Source organism: Neofelis nebulosa, chromosome 2, assembly GCF_028018385.1.
Source record: "Neofelis nebulosa isolate mNeoNeb1 chromosome 2, mNeoNeb1.pri, whole genome shotgun sequence".
Taxonomy (NCBI): Eukaryota; Metazoa; Chordata; class Mammalia; order Carnivora; family Felidae; genus Neofelis; species Neofelis nebulosa.
The window spans coordinates 38,492,237-38,509,043 of record NC_080783.1 but is presented as its reverse complement, the minus strand read 5'-3'; the positions used below and the strand labels follow the sequence as shown (position 1 = coordinate 38,509,043).

Sequence of the window (16,807 nt, the reverse complement as noted above, 5' to 3'; positions counted from 1 at the left end):
TAACCCTGTGTGACCTTCAAGGCTAGATCATTAAGACTGATACTGTCTTTCTCTCATTCATTCTCACACTGGCTCTCTCCCACTCTCTTCTGGATCCCTGAAGTGATCTTCCGGATCACTCCTTTTGATCCCTGAGCCACCACGTAAGATATCCAGCTATTCTGAAACCACCATGCTAGAGAAAACCACAGAAAGAAGCCCCACAGAAGCTATTTAAATCTTACAAGCCAGGTAACTGACATGAGTGAAGAAGCATTTGAGATTATCCCAGCCTCAGACATTGTCTGTAATCTCATAGGATATCTTTAACGATAACTACTCAGCTCAGCCACTCCTGAATTCCTGATCAATAAGAGATATTAAATAATTGCTGTTGTTTTAAGCCACTAATTTTGGGGTAATTCGTTTGCAGCCTCTGTAACTGGAAGGGGAACTATAACAGAATCAGGAGTAGGGGGAAAATGACACCTTCAAGGTCAAACAAGGAAGTCTTCAGCAACCACAAGAACCTCAGGAAAGGAGACTTAGAAGTCTTCAAGAATGATGATGGTAGATATAATTCACCAATAAATGCCACACCTAGCAACACCAGAATAATCACCTCTTTATTTTCAAATGTTTATGAACATATCCCCACATTCACAGTTAAGAGAAATATAGTAAGAATGACCCTAAGTGGAACCACTTAAATCTGGCAGCAAGGTCAAAGGTAAAGGAACCAGCTAGAACATCATTCAGTCATTTCTATGGAGGCACTGACACAACTGCTTGCTGGCTTTCCGGCTCAGGCCTTCCTTAATAGATTGTGCAGTTGATAAAGTGCAAGTGTTTTCTCAAACATATCTCCCCAGTAACTCTGAAAAGTAGGACTACTCCATTTATTTATGTATTTATTTAATTAAAAAAATGTTTATTTGTTTTTGAAGGAGAGAGAGAGACAGAACATGAGCAGAGAGGGGAAGAGAGAGGGAGGAAGACACAGAATCCAAAGCAGGCTCCAGGTTCCAAGCTGTCAGCCCAGAGCCCAATGTAGGGCTCGAACTCACAAACTGGGAGATCATGACCTGAGCTGAAGTTGGTTGCTTAACCGACTGAGCCACCCAGTCTCCCCAGGACTACTCCTTTTAAAAAGACAAGGAAAAGAGTTGGAGTCCACTGAGGAAGGTGGCACCTACCAATGGACCAAAGATAGTGAGTTTGGGATGCCCCATGCATCCTAGTGAAGCTGACCCATGGGCGATGCTCAGGAGATGACAAATGGTGGCCAGCAGCCAGGATTTAACCACAAATCTGTAGTTTTTCTTCCTGGTCCACCCAGTGTTTTTGAAATAGGAAATTTCACATAAAAAGTCTACATTTCTAGCTTTCCTTGAAACACTGGAGTTCATCCCTGAGTATGAATTACCACCTGATCTCACTCACTGGAGCTGACTGGCTGTTTCTCCCTTTAGACATAACATGTCCTACTGGCCACAGTCCCCACTGCTCCCTATTGCTCTACACCTGGGCTCACTTCACTGGCTTACTTTCCATTTCTGTCCCTGTGGTCATTTAAGTTTGTGTCTGATGACCTATACCAGTAGAAGAATTTCTGACTCCAAAACCCCAGGTGTTTTTCCATAGCTGCAGGTTTGAAATTTGGGGCAGTTTGGAAATTCCAATAAATTTTGCTGTTGAGCCCTTGTCAATTTCTCTCTCTAGACTACAAATGTGGGACCATGACAAACCCATATGCCTAGCAGCTATGTAAGTCATCTTACAACACATAGGGTAATAAGTGTGACTGGAAATATATACTGAACCTATTTGATACATCCAAATTATCTTTAAAATACAAACTGTCCATACAGAGGTCTAACATTCCTAGTCCAAGTTAATATGGAAAAGCAGTAGCTGTGAGATTAGGATGCACAGAAATGAAACATTGAGATCTACCTGTTGTAAAGTAAACATATAATCATTTACCGCAGAATATCTTCAAGGTGATTTCTAGTGGGGACTTAATTAGGCAGTGAGGGCATTTGTGAGAGATTAAGACCGGCATTTTCAGGGTTGGGTCTGTGTGTGGTGTGGTGTGTGTGTGTGTTAGAGGAAACAAAACAAGACAGAACAGCTTACCAATTCCAGACATTGTCTGTGGCCATAGGCAGCAGCATAATGTATGCTATTGTAACCTTCTTTGTCCCGGATAGATGGGTTTGCATCATTTTGAAGCAGAAACTCTAGACATCTGCAAGTATAAAAATGGGGTGTTATTTTAGAAAACATCTCTAGAGTAAAAGTTATAATTAATGTAAATATTCTCCTGTTATAAATGTTCCACAAAGCACTTTGTGAATTTAAGTGTTTCTTTAAAAGTCCTACAGCAATGGGGTGCCTGGGTGGCTGAGTCGGTTATGCTTCTAACTCTTGATCTTGACTCAGGCCATGATCTCACAGTTCATGAGTTTGAGCCCTGCACTGTCAGTGCAGAGCCTGCTTGGGATTCCGTCTCTCCCCCTCTCTGTTCCCCCCCACCTCTCTCTCAAAATAAATAAACTTTTAAAAATATCCTACAGCAATGAAGGTTTATGTATTAAAAGTTTTACATGTTTGTGTTTTCTGTATCCATCTTTACTTCAGCTTAAAATAGCCATTCTAGAATTCAGGAAAAGCTTTAGGAACAAGAGGGTAGTTAAGTACCATCCCCCACCTCAATTTATTGAAAGTACTATCCCCTCCTCACTGAGTTGTTTTAATGTCATTATCAATTATTGCATATTTATCCATATATGGGCTCATTTCTGGACTCTGTTCTGTTACAATAATCCATTTGTCTCTTCCTGCATTGATTGGTTTTGTTTTTATAGTTTGCATACAATTGTATATTAGTTTCAGGTGTACAACATTGTGATTCAGCAATTCTATACATTATGCTGTGCTCACCACAGCAAGTGTAGCTACTGTCTGTCACCAATGTTACTACAGTATTATTGATTCCCTGTGCTGCACTTTTCATCTCCATGACTTATTTATTTTACAACTGGAAATTTGTATCTCTAATCCCCTTTACCTATTTTGCCCATTCTTCCGCCCCTATCCTCTGGCAACCACCAGTTTGTTCTCTGTACTTATGAGTCTGTGTCTGGTTATGTTTGTTTGTTCACATGTTCTGTTGTTTCGATTCCACACATAAGTGAGATTATATGATATCTGTCTTTCTCTGACTTACTTCACTTAGCATAATAAAGAATAATTAAGTCTCTTTTTCCTTTTCACCTTAAAGTACAGAACCTGTCTGTCGTCAGGATTACTCAGTAATGAGTTTTTGAGTTCCACGTTCAAAAGATGAGCTCTCAAATGTAACAAAGAAGTGGTCAGGCCATTACAGCAAGAGAGAGGGATCTACTTTTAACCTTGCTATTGGAGACTACCATCAATCCAAAGGTTAGAAAATGAAAATTAGGAAGAATAAGAAAATAACAACAGCAAAATAACTTAAGAATAGCCCAAATAATAAAAAGATTAAAGGAACGGGCGAACACTTAAAAAATATAAAAGATTAACTCAGTAACCACATCTGAAGACAGACGCTTAAATTGCATCATTATGTATAGACTAGAACAAAATAATTAATAATAAACTTAGAAAGCCTTTTCGGAAAGAATTATAATTTTTCTAAAAGAGCCACAATCTTTACAATGGGTTGGAGGTAGGGGTGTGATGTGGCTCCAACTTGGCTGAAATGCCCCAAAGCCCAGGACACAAGTGCTGGGGGATGTAGGAATTCTGTTCAAGGTCTTCTGGTCAAAGAGGGAATAAGTAGTCAGGAAGCACCACTCCATAATTTCAGTTTTATATCCATGGCAGTGGGACAAATGTGTCCTCTACAAGGTCAAGCTGATTCAATTTCATACTCAAATCAAAATTCTCAAATGCTCGAATTATACTTACATCAAAATATGCAATGGAAGCATGTACATTAAATAAGACCATCCAAGGGAAAATGCCTATTGTTTCCTCAAACACTTTATTTTTGGTTCTATTATTTTTAAAGTTTTTATTTTAATTCCAGTTAGTTCACATACCGTGTTATATTAATTTCAGGTGTACAATACAATAATTCAACACTTCCATACATCATCCTGTGTCTCAAACACTTACCTATCTTTTGGCATAACCAAAAGGAGTAAATAAGTCACACATAGAGACGATTAACACAGATATTTTAATTTCTAGAAAAACTGATAAAAGACACAAATTTTTTACACCAAATATCTACAAGTTACCTGATTTATCCATCAAATGCTCCATAATAAATCAAACTATTATTGGAGTTCTGATATCATTCTGTCTTTGGTGATTTGTACCTTAAAAGGAAGTCTTTTTTTATTTTGGCAATTAAATGTCCATGGACAGGATCCCAGGTATGACTCATTTTAAATAGAATTTGGCTCTTGAAATAAAATCATTCAATAGGAAAAGGGTTCTAGTGGATTCACAACCCCCAGCTCCTGAAAGAGTCACACTGTAAAAAGCCAGTTGGCGGATTTAATACGTAATTCGGAAAACACTTGGAATTGCTCCCAAAGTGTCATTTACCCCAGGATATAGCTGAACTATACTACCAGCAGTGTGATTTGAAAAAACAACAGCACTGTAGAATTTGAATATTCTCCATATCGTTTCCAAGGGAAAATACATTCCAGTTTTAACTGGGGATGCTTATCTCTTCTCCTCCCAGGGCTGTGGCTACCACTTTGGGCACCTGTGCTGCAAAATCAAGACCTGCACGTTAAGTCAGAGATGTATCTGGATGAGAGATGTAGCCTCTCTGCTCGGAAGAGCTCTCAGGAAGCCTGGTTCCCTGCCTCCCCTGCCTGTCCTGCTTTTTCCCTCTCCATCAGCCGTAAGAGGGTAAGAGGGCTATTCTTGGCACGATTTCACTGGAGAAGGGGGTGCTGGCTGATGTGGCTTAAAATTCTACAGTCTTTGAATATTATTAAGTTTGGAATATTAGGGCAAAACCTTGGTCATTCTGCTTTACTCATGGCCATGTTTCCTGTCCCCACCCCAGTGACAGCCCAAGTTACGTCCCACAACCTGTATCAGGGCCACACTTTCTAACTTCTCTTCCACAATGGTCTGGACCTGGGAGGACAGCCCAGTGGACAGTGGGAAGACCCTAGAGGGGACACAAGCCTTCAGGTCACAAAGAAATTGGTTCTTCTGACAACTGGAGAAGAGAATAAACAAGTTAGGAACTGTGTGGGTGCGGACTCTTAAGAGAACTGTATCCACTAGTTTCAAGGAGGCGGGACACAAAGTGTGGGCAGTAATCATTCTTTTGTTCATTTGTTTAACAGTCACTGAACACCAGTGACACGCTGGCTACTGCACTGAGCAGAGCACAACCTTCACACTCTGCTTTGTTGCACAAGGACTCTCAGAGGATGAGGCATTACAGCTTCCTGTGCATCAACCCCCCTGGGTGATGGCAGGGACTCTGGCCCTTGTCACAGTACTAGCTAAGTCTCTGTCAGAAGCCAGAGAGAGAGGTGGGATGAGGTGGGGCAGGAGAAGTTGTGGGAAAGAGTGAAGGACTGTTTGTGAGCTGTTTGTGGGTTGGGGAGGGGAGGGAGAACACAACCACAGTATTGCACGCTGAAATTTCAAAACATTTATTTATAGAACCTGGTAAATAGTTACCCCCAGGTCATTAAAGGAGAGCCGATGGCCTGAGAGGAGGCTTAATGTGTCCCTTGAGGCATATGATGAATGGCAGTCAAAAATGATATTTAAGGGGCGCCTGGGTGGCGCAGTCGGTTAAGCGTCTGACTTCAGCCAGGTCACGATCTCGCGGTCCGTGAGTTCGAGCCCCGCGTCAGGCTCTGGGCCGATGGCTCGGAGCCTGGAGCCTGTTTCCGATTCTGTATCTCCCTCTCTCTCTGCCCCTCCCCCGTTCATGCTCTGTCTCTCTCTGTCCCAAAAATAAATAAAAAACGTTGGAAAAAAAAAATTAAAAAAAAAAAAAATGATATTTAAGACACCTGTTCCTAAAAACTGCTGACCAATCACAGTGATGGTCTTGGCAAAGAGTTCAATTTTAGGAAGAGCTCCTTGTGTAAAAATAGCATAATTAAGGGATATATTAAAAGAACCATTTCCTCTTCACTAAAGGCAAGCCCATATCGCTTCCTCAATATCCCAAATCAAACCCTAGAATAGCAAGGGCTGCCCTACGTGACAACCCAGAAAAGCAGACAAGCATCAGTAATTACAACTTGTGCTTTAAGCTGAGAAGAAACTTACAATGCGGCTTCCTTTTCCTTCAGCTCTCTGGCTCTTTCAAGTTCTTCTGAATTTTCATGGGTGTTTCCTAAGATAGTCTTACTTCTCAACATAAGGGAAAGAAAAAAAAATTACAATTATTTGTTTTAATGGCAAAGCTGCTAGTGATTTTGGTACAACTTCTATCTCAACAACTTTTCCCCCAACCCAAAAGAAATAAGCACTCCTGATTTTCATTGAGGATCTACGTGGTTCTCTTAAAGGCCATCCAGTAAATCTATTCTCTCCCAAGAAACCCAACTGAGAACATGACTTTCCTAGAATTTCCACCCTGGTTTCAGTAAGTAAGACAACAATCAAGTCATCCTCCCCTCTATAAATATCCTAAACTCCCCAAGTAAATAGGAGGCAATTTAGCTTAGACCTCCTTGACTCCTACCACATTCCTTGTTGCCTCCTTGTCAGTTCAGCATCTCACTTATCCAGGAATGGGGTTCTAGTCACTCTTCAACTGACAGAGAAATTCTTCATCACATAGGATTCCTTTCTCAGCTTTAACATTGAAGTGTACTTGCTCCCACATTCTTTTCTAAGTGAGCAGCATAGAGCCTGCTATGTAGTAAGGTCTCAATAAATGTTTGTCGAATTAATAACCTATGGGTCTACGGGATCCAGAGTGTGGGGACATCAGATTTGCCAATATTATGTAAACATAAAAAGAAAAATAGTGTTTCCCAAACTGGAAATATGGATTATAATCCATTATGGAATTATGAAATTAATTGAGTAGACTACAGTAATTAGGGTTTTTTTTAACAAGATAAAAGAGAAAATATCAGAATGATCACACATAGTAAAAGTAAATATGGTTTTATGAAATTCTGCCTCCTTTTTACACACACACACACATCTATATAGACATATAGGTATTCAAAACCTATATATTTGAGTACATATACTGGGTCATGACATAAAATGTATTTCTTACCGTGGGTCACTGTGTAAAATATTTAAAAGCCACTGCTGTATACGAATAGAATTTAGCACTGACCCAGAATCAATTCTGTAACACAGAGTGGCAAGTAAGTCAATAGTTCTCCAAACAGGGTCACCAAAAGCATTCCTCTGAAGGAGGCCCTGGTCCTCAAGTCTTTGAGAACAATCTCATAAGCTGTGGGCACCTCTCACACCATTTCCACCTGACCTGGTTCACTTCTGCTTTTCATCCCTGGACACCTAGAATCCAAACATGTCCAGGGCATCCAGCTTCCTCTCTCCGGCTCCTGATAGAGCATTCTTGCCCAGGTTTGGAAAGAGTGCCAATTTTACACATACCAACGCTGGATTTGAAGGCTATTGGGATTATACATGGATGGATATTTTCGACATGTGACATATTTATTAGCGAATGTAAGTTTGAGAGCCAATGAAGCATTTAAGTGGTGATGATGGCAACTGCAGTATATGACAAAATAAATCACAGCTGATCTCGAATGAACTGAAAACATGGGCTTGACAGCTCCACTTGGCATTCAACCCAAAGACAAGAGAAGAGAAATAATTGGGCAGTGACACGTAATAATCAAACATAAAGAGAGCAGAATGGGAAAACTGGGGTTAGGGATGAGGCAATTCTAACTCCTCTGGCCCTGGATGAGGGAGATTCTTCACTCACAGTTTCCATGAGGCAGTATGAAGAAAACTGAGTAAACCCTCCCCCTGTAGCCATACCCCCAAAGTAAATTTGAGCAAGGCTGTTTTTACTTTCTATCCATGTCTGATGCAGCAGCATAGTGCAAAGCTGTCCGTCCCCAGTCATCTGTTTCATTAACGTTGGCCCCTGTGGTCACTAATGTCTCAATACAATGGAAATGACAATTTGCAGCTGCATAGTGCAAAGGCGTCCTGAAAAACAAAGAGCAATTTCTTACTTCATTCAGTCTGAAAAACAGACCTCCCCCAACCCATCATCAGCATTAGCACTGACAGCCTTATTCCTGGGAGTGGGGAAAGCTCTTCAGCTCTCAGAGTGTGGATGCCAAGGGACATGCCTTCATTTGAATTTATACATTGGAGCTGAAGATACAAAGACAGTGGCTTCAGACACGGCCACCTACCTGAGGATCTATCCTTTCTTTCCATTCCTAGTGCCTATCCTGGTTCCAATCTACATTACTGCTCTTTCAGACTATTGCAATACCATCCCTATTGGCCTCCTTAGCTCTAATCAAATTTCTATTTCTAATTGGTATGAATGAAGAACTGGATTTTCTAGGTCCCAATACCCACATACGACATCCTGTTCTAAAGCCATCGGTCCTCTCCACTGAGCAAAGCCTTGATTCCTTAGTCTGGAATGGAAGACCTCCCCAAGCTGGGCCCAAACTACCTTTATAAAGTATCTGTCTCTCCCCTGGATGCACCCATTACTACAAGCCCCTTGGGGGCAGGGATGTAGGTTAATGGGAAGAACAATGTCCATGAGCTATACCAAACCACATCCCCTCTCTGGGCCTGGGCTTGCTCACCCTTGCTTCAATAAGGACCTGTGAGCAGCTGTCCCCTAACATCTATTCTAGGTCTAAAATTCCTAGAATTTTACATGCACATGTAAATTTATTACATGTATAACTCATTTAGTTTCTCCAAGCCACTTTTATTCATCTATTAGAAAAGGATAATAAGCATCCCCATATATCTCATAGAGAGACCATGAAAAACCAAATGGGTAATATGTAAGAAACACATGCACCTTATAAAGAGTAAGGCATTGCAGAAACATGAAACAATTTATTTTATATTACTTATTTTTAGTCCCAAATTATTTAACAGTTTATCTGGTGTGCCTAGCCAATATTTAGGGTATAATAATCAAATGAATTACTTTATATCAAAGTGAATAACTTTACTTCAAGAACTATTGATTAATTTTCAAGTACCACTCTTTTATATTTTAAAGTCAATGTATGGGCTCTTTTACTAGTTGACTTTCTCCTCTTTCATCCCCCCAAAAGTAAATATAAGTATTTTACAAGATCCAGTCCTGTTCCTCAGGAGAGCCATGGACAGGTAGAGGAGAGACAAAACAGAGAGTCCACTAGAACAGTGTGATATGTGCTTCAGTGGTGAAGTATGGAGGGTACCAGGGGAAGGGGAGGGAGGTGTTACTTAACCTAAGTCTGGAAGGGTGGGTAGGAGTACCATAGGTAGGTTGGTAAGAGAAGAAATCTGTAGCAACTCCAAGAGCCAGGGTGCATGTGGAGAGGAGGGGTAGAGAGATACATGGAAAAAAAAACCTGGAAGAAGACACAACTGACATTTCTAAACAGAGCTGTGAGAGGAGATGCCTTCCTTGGGGCTTGTGCCTGCTTTGTTGTGTTTCACTACAAAAAGGGATTTCTTTCTGAGGACAGAATCTCCCCAGCTAGCTTCCCTGTTTACCATTTCAGTATAACATGATTTCCAGATGGATTGCTCCCCACTCCTTTTACTTAGGCACTTGAAGCAGAGGTCCCTGTTTACATACCTCCCACACTTGTCCTTTTTATGGAAATCTGCTCCGCTGCTCTGCAAGAGTTTTATACATTCCACGTTACTAGAAAGACAGGGAAAACATTATTAAGATGGCAGACGTCAATTGCTGGGCTACCTTCAGAAAGAGCTGTTTTTGGTGAAGTGTGGGCCAAGATGGAATGATAGTTCCAGCTTTAAATTCTGCTAACACAAAAACAACGTGAACATATGAGGAAGGTAATATTGCAAGGATCTAAAGTTCCTGGAATTCCTTTTTCCATAAATCAATGCATTAAAGAGCCTGATGGAACATTTTCAATTCCATGACCAAGGTATTTAATTATTTTTACATGGTTATCATTACATGATTAAACCTTTAAGTGATGGTTTCATCATTTATCCTGAAATTCTCTTTCAAAAGCATCAAGGGTTTGGGAAATAACCCCTTAAACATATGATGATTTTGCATCACCTTTAAACAATGAGCCAGAATGGAGAAGCATTACCTTTTATCACAGCAGAATGAATTCACTGTGATAACCGTTTTCAACCCAGACTCTCCATAATGGAAAATAAAACAGCTGCATTTCCCTGCCTTTGTAATATAGGTAAATAAATGTGCAAAAAATAAAAGGCCAAAAGTAATGTAATGGAGCATAGTGATCTTCCAAAGCTTCTTTGTCATTTGTAGAAGCAATAAATCATATTTAGTAAAGAAAAAAGGACCCACTGAAGTGAATTTTCCTATTGAAGGGCATGTAGCTAAATATTAATTCTACGAGGAATTTCAGATATGAATCCAGAATGGTGTGTTTCCACTTTCCGTGTAGGTCTGATATTTTTTTCAAATGTCGGCATAAAAAGAGACAATCATCCGTTATTGTTTTAAACTTGGAATGCTGAGAAGTAGTCTCAGATTTACTATTTTATTATCATTTAAATATGAAAAATGATCTCATTAATGATGAACCTGAGCAGGGTCCCCCCCCCATCCACCCTTTGTAGTCACCTCTCTCAGAGAACTAGCTGTTTCTGTCATAAAATATAAGAACTTTCTGAGACCATTATGTGTCTGTGTAGCGTGCCCATTGATAGGCACCTGTCTCTTACTGAATGAACCCAAAGGATCAAGGGCAGAGGCAGATCTAGTTGTGTGGCTCATGAGACTCATTTGAGGAGAGGGGTTGGGTAGAGGGAGATTCATTTAAAAAATAATACATAACTATGAATATAAAACTAAATACAAGATTTTGGAAGGGACCCATGCAAATAAAGGCCCTGAGGTTTCACAGTCAACCCACCTCTGATAAAGAGGTAATTACTTTGATAATGTACAGATGACAAATGGAGAGGTATTGCTTCTCCTTAAGGACTAGAAACTTGATTAAGAACTAACACCTTACCCAAACAAGGTCATCTGAGAGAGGCCATGTTTGGTCAATATATGGTCATATATCAATAACATATTGATCAGAGGCTTAATTTCACCACTGATATGAAGAAGAGTACCTGATTAAAACATGCTTTCTACAACTTAAAAAAAAAAAAGGCAAGGATTAAATCATTTCTTGCCTATCCTTTGGGTTTTCTTGACCTTTGTTCACATTTAACCATTTAAGTACTTAAAAATCAGCTTTGAAATACGGACAAAAATATCTGCAAATAAACATGAACTAATTCAATCTTGGATTCCCTTGCGCATCATCCATCTACTAGCAACAACAAAAGAAGAAAAACTTAGGAACAAATCTCAAATTATTTTCTTTTGGTAGCGTATCAGCTAGATACACATTCTATAAGGCTTGAAGACCTACAATTTAAAAAAAATAAGGAAAAGGAAGAGAAGAGAAAACACAAGAAAAATGATTTTCTATATGAGATGGGCCAACAATTTTTCTTTGGAAGAACAAATGTACAATTAATCTGCAAGTGGAATAGTGATAGTGATATTTGGTGTTGGTAGAAATGATTCTTTACCCATCTTACTACAGAAATTGACTTTGATTCACAGACAACTTGAGTCAATGAAGATAAATTAGAGGAGTTAAGTCATGAAATAACAACTGAAATTGCTAACTACTCACCCTCCTGCAGCGGCAGCATGAAGGCACGTTCTTCCAAATTTATCTGGGGTGTCTATTTCAAAGCCTGCAGACAGCACGTGCTCATTACTAAACAAGGATACTATGCTATACTTTTGTCCTAGTTAAACCACAAGAAACATTGCAGAGACAGAAAAATCAGTTAGTAGAAAAACCAGAATGCAAGCAATTGTAGTCAGAAAGAGGTTGTCATGGAAACGAATGGTAACTGCTCAAGCTTGGCAATTTTATAGGAAGAACCGTGAAGTCTAGAAGAATTTATTTTCACATTCAGCCCTGGGTGAACCACAGCCCCATATTTCAATCCCAGGGTAGAAATTTATGAAACCAATTTGAGATAAGTAGGGCAATAGACAGGCAGACAGAACACATGGAGAAAACATGGACAGCAAAGGAGTAATCTTAACATGCTGGAGTAGATATTTTCTTATGTGTATTATTAGCTTCCAGTTGGTTTAAGATCTGGGAAACATGCTTTCATGCAGGGATTATTTTTAAACATGCCAAAAGCAGTGAAAGCAGAATCAACCATAGGTAAAGCACTTAAAAGGAAAAAAATGCCTCTGGGATGTCTGTTGAATTAATTCATAAACAATCTTTGCCTTGCAGACCTCTATCACCTTTGAAAGCCAGGAACTTCTTAATACATGGAGGTTGGCAGAAGCAGTGATAAGAAAGATTAGCAAAGCTCCAAACCAGAAGGAATTTCTTGGTTCTAAACAGTCCCATATTTAAAAAAATAAAAATTAAACAAAGGTGGAGGGGATCGAACTGTAGTGATTTTTCAGAGGCCACAGAATGGGGAGGTAACATGACATTTCTACTGTCAAAATGTGGGGAATTGCCCTTTTTCCTTTGTTGAAAAGATTAACTGTTAAATCCGCCATTTTCAGCCTCGTAGGTGTTTTTTCTGATTACAACAAACTTCCAGTAAGCTACGGCCATCCCTTCCTGCCTCTCACTCTGGATCACCCAAGCTTTAACTTGAAAAACAGACAAGGCTCTCATTCTGGGGCAGGAATACGGACACTCAAACAGTAACAACACCAAGTACTGCTGGGAGCTGTCCCCAGACCAGGTCAGGAATATCATGAAGTGCCGGCAGCCACTTACTCTAATCAGACACCTAGAGCCGTCTGGCTCATTTACAGGACACATTAAGCCTCATCTGTGGTAATGGGGTTACTTACCCGATGATAGCAGCTTTCTGCAGCAGTCAGAGTGAGCATTTAGGGCAGCTAAATGTAAGGGGAACATGCTATGGATTCCACACCTGAGGAGGAAAAGAACGGAGCAGCTCAATGGTAACAGATCTCAAGATACATGCAGAAGAACAACAACCTTTCTAGAAGTTCTCTGATGAAAATGAAATCCACAACACCTCGCTTAGGGACTCTTGCCTGAAATAATTTTATAATTCTTTCACTCAGACAGGAATCGTGCAATCATTTTCTTAAAAAAATAAAATCCTAAACCCAGAACAGAATTAAAAACCCCTAACAACACGGAATGTATAACTTCTTTTCTTTTTAATTAAAAATTTTTTTTTAATGTTTATTTATTTTTGAGAGCAAGAGAGACAGAGCATGAGGGGTGGAGGGGCAGAGACAGAGAGAGGGAGACACAGAATCTGAAGCAGCTCCAGGCTCTGAGCTGTCAGCATAGAGCCCGACATGGGGCTTGAACACACGAACCGTGAGATCATGATCTACTGAGCCACGCAGGTGCCCCGAGGAATGTATATTTTCAAGAAAATATTCCCTATAAATGGTGACTCTACACCATTTACCTTTTTTTTCAGCTTAGCAATTTTATGTCAGCAACCTGTTTTACTCAGCAACCTGTTTTATTCCTTGAATTGATGAATAAATACTATTGACTCATTATGTGCTAAGCACTTTGCTAAGAATTAATAATGACTGTATTATTGAAAATAAAACTTTGGATGAGAATAAAAACTAATGTTTACCTTTTGCAGGTGCAATGTCATCTTCCTAATAAACTTTTATATTGCACATTAACCCACATCAGGACACGAGTCATGAAAATGTGCTGAAGCAGTAAACATTATCTTGCATACATTTCATCAATCTAGCATATTTTCCCTAACAGTATTACAGAAAGAATCTAGAAAAGGACTTTTTGGACTGATACCCCACCATAAAACAGTCCCCAGGATGATCCCTTAAGGGATCGGCAGCCTTCTGATGGTAGTGCTTTTTGCTTTCAGAATCAAATCCTCCTCTTGCCCATCACCTCTCCTCGAACAAGGACCCAAAGCCGTGTGCGGAACTGTAGTTCCTAACAAACAGCATCATCAGGAGTTTCCTGTGTGCTTATAAGCATTTATAATGTTAGTGTTCATTTCTCAGAGCATCTTGTTATATTCAAATACTGTATTTCAGATTTTGTAAATCCTCTGCATAACACTAGTATATATACTTACACCTGCAGTATTAATGACCTAAGTTTCTTCTCTGCCACAAAGTTGCCGTTTTCAGATTCTACACTGCATTAAAAACCACATACAGTTTGAATTTGTTAGGTTTCAGATACATGAATTTTATTTGCTCTCCTAAAAGCTATTATGATGTGTGTGAATGTGTGAAAGTATCTACATATTCACAGATATTTCATGGTATGCAGTTTTTTGCCAAATCTGAGTCTGCCAGCAATTAACCACCTCTCTCTTTCCGTCAAAACTTCTCTCTGCGTATCGGTGTTTTTGTTCAGTCTTCCCTCTGTTCGTTTCTCTTTCCCTATATGGAGATTTCCAACCCAGTGTATATAATAGCTGGCATCCATCAAGAGATGCAATTTGCTTGTCTTCTGGGCAGTGTCATGTGGAGGAGAACTGCTTGTAATTGCCTCTCTCATCATTTACAAAAAAAATTCTGAAAAGCAATTGCACCAGTGACAACCTTGATGCTCATGGAAAGGAAGAGTGAGTTGGGGGATGGGAGAGAAGCCTTTCTATCTATGCTGCTGTTTAAATTGTTCCCTCTTGATTCCAGTGAAACATAGTAATTTTGTAAAATGTCTAACATGCTTTAAAAACACCTTACTAAATGGAATTTTAAGCCAACGAGACTTTACCTAACCATTTTTGTTTGTTTAGGGCAAGTAAGGCAAAAATATATGATTATATGAATATCTCTGGATATTTCCAAGAGAACAACAATATTTTCTAGGATGGTTTCAAGTTCCTGAAAGAATGTGCCTAAAATTAGATTGGATCTCTCAAGATTTCTTTGATCCTTTCCTCATTCGTTAAAAATAATTTTAAGAGGCACCTGGGTGGCTCAGTTGGTTAAGCATCTGACTTCTGCTCAGGTCATGATCTCACAGTTCGTGAGTTCAAGCCCCATGTCGGGCTCTATGCTGACAGCTCAGAGCCTGGAGCCCGCTTCAGATTCTGTGCCTCCCTCTCTCTCCGTCCCTCCCCTGCTCACAGTCTGTCTCTCTCTCTCTCAAAAATAAATAAACAGTAAAAAATAATTTTAATAAAAATATATAAACATGTGTACAAATATATGTAAAGTATAAATATATGAAAATTTTATATATTAAACACACATATATATACATACATATGCACACACATGTATATATGCAATAAAATGTATATTTTTAAGGATACAAAAAGTATATATCTTTATATACAATAATACAAGTAAATGAACTGGAGAAAATAGCATCAATATCTCTAAGAAACCAATTAGGAAAAACATAAAAAGTGTAAATGATAGTATAACAGCAATAGTATTGTAACATATTCCATACACTTCATCATTGTTTTCAGATAATTCATCATACTCTACATTAGCTAATTCTTTTTTTCCTGCTACTTGTAAACTTGAGAAGATAAAGGAGGTAGAACCATTCTAAAAGATCTAGCAAAAATTCTATTTGGTATATGTTTTTTATTCCATAGTTAATAAAAAATCACTACCTCAATTAAGTTTTGAAAACATATTAATTTAGACTCAAGTATTATTGGCAAATATTAGGCCAAGATTGGAAAGAGAATAAAAATTAAATTCAGAATCTCTGAATCACTTTAGAAATGATTCATGCATTTCAAAATAAAATTATTCCTTTACTGTTACAAAGTAAGACTACTTATAAGGAAAGGCCATAAAACCTTTGGCAGGAAAATTAGGGCTTGGCTGCCTTAGTCAAATAAGAAGCATCATCTTACTTCATCAGGTATACATCAAAGAAGATCAAGAAATAAAGATGTCAGGTAACCATAAACTTAACAATGCATAAATTGCAGGAGAGAGGAGACCAATTCTACCTAAAATGCTACATTTATTTGACCAGTCATAAAATTAATGAGATACATTTGTATTAGCTATTTCTTTTTTTTTCATGTTTTTATTTATTTTTGAGAGAGAGAGAGAGCAGGGGAGGGACAGAGAGAGAGCAGGGGTAGGGACAGAGAGAGAGAGAGAGAAGGAGACAAAGAATCCAAAGCAAGCAGTAGGCTCTGAGCTGTCAGCACAAAGCCCAACGCAGGGCTCGAACTTGTGAACTGTGAGATCGTGCTCTGAGCTGAAATCGGATACTTAACCAACTGAGCCACCCAGGTACCCCTGTATTAGCTATTTCTAATTTAGCTGTTACCTGTGTCTCCTACCCAGTTACTTTAGAACAAATAAGGTCAGCATAAACTGTACGGACCTATCAGAAGTAAGGAGAGGGTTCGTGCAGGATTAGAATAAAAGTTCTTTTAAGCTTTTCCCTTGGCATCAGAGAGCTACGGCGGTCACTTCCCACCTCCAGTGCTTTCTAGAACTTTCCCTTTGGCTGTATGCTAAAAAAAACACTGCAGTTAAGGTGATGGGATCAGAAACCTTGGGTTTGAGTCCTAGTTTTGACACTTGCTAGCTATTGGATCTTTAGGAAGTACACAATGG

General features: G+C 39.2%; 1 protein-coding gene across 10 annotated transcripts in view; it reads right to left on the bottom strand.

Annotated features, from left to right (window-relative positions):
* ANKRD44 (ankyrin repeat domain 44) overlaps positions 1-16,807 on the bottom strand; it is a 348,903-nt gene that overhangs the window by 113,315 nt on the left and 218,781 nt on the right. For 4 of the 10 annotated variants that reach the window (XM_058710350.1, XM_058710333.1, XM_058710356.1 and 1 more), the window contains exons 11-16: positions 13,076-13,158; positions 11,868-11,985; positions 9,797-9,865; positions 8,035-8,175; positions 6,292-6,375; positions 2,119-2,230 (exon numbers count right to left, since the gene is read on the bottom strand). In XM_058710350.1, coding sequence (XP_058566333.1) covers positions 2,119-2,230; positions 6,292-6,375; positions 8,035-8,175; positions 9,797-9,865; positions 11,868-11,985; positions 13,076-13,158 — 607 coding nt within the window. The remainder of the gene's footprint in view (positions 1-2,118; positions 2,231-6,291; positions 6,376-8,034; positions 8,176-9,796; positions 9,866-11,867; positions 11,986-13,075; positions 13,159-16,807) is intronic. The other 6 variants (XM_058710342.1, XM_058710365.1, XM_058710404.1 and 3 more) reach the window with 2 other exon arrangements.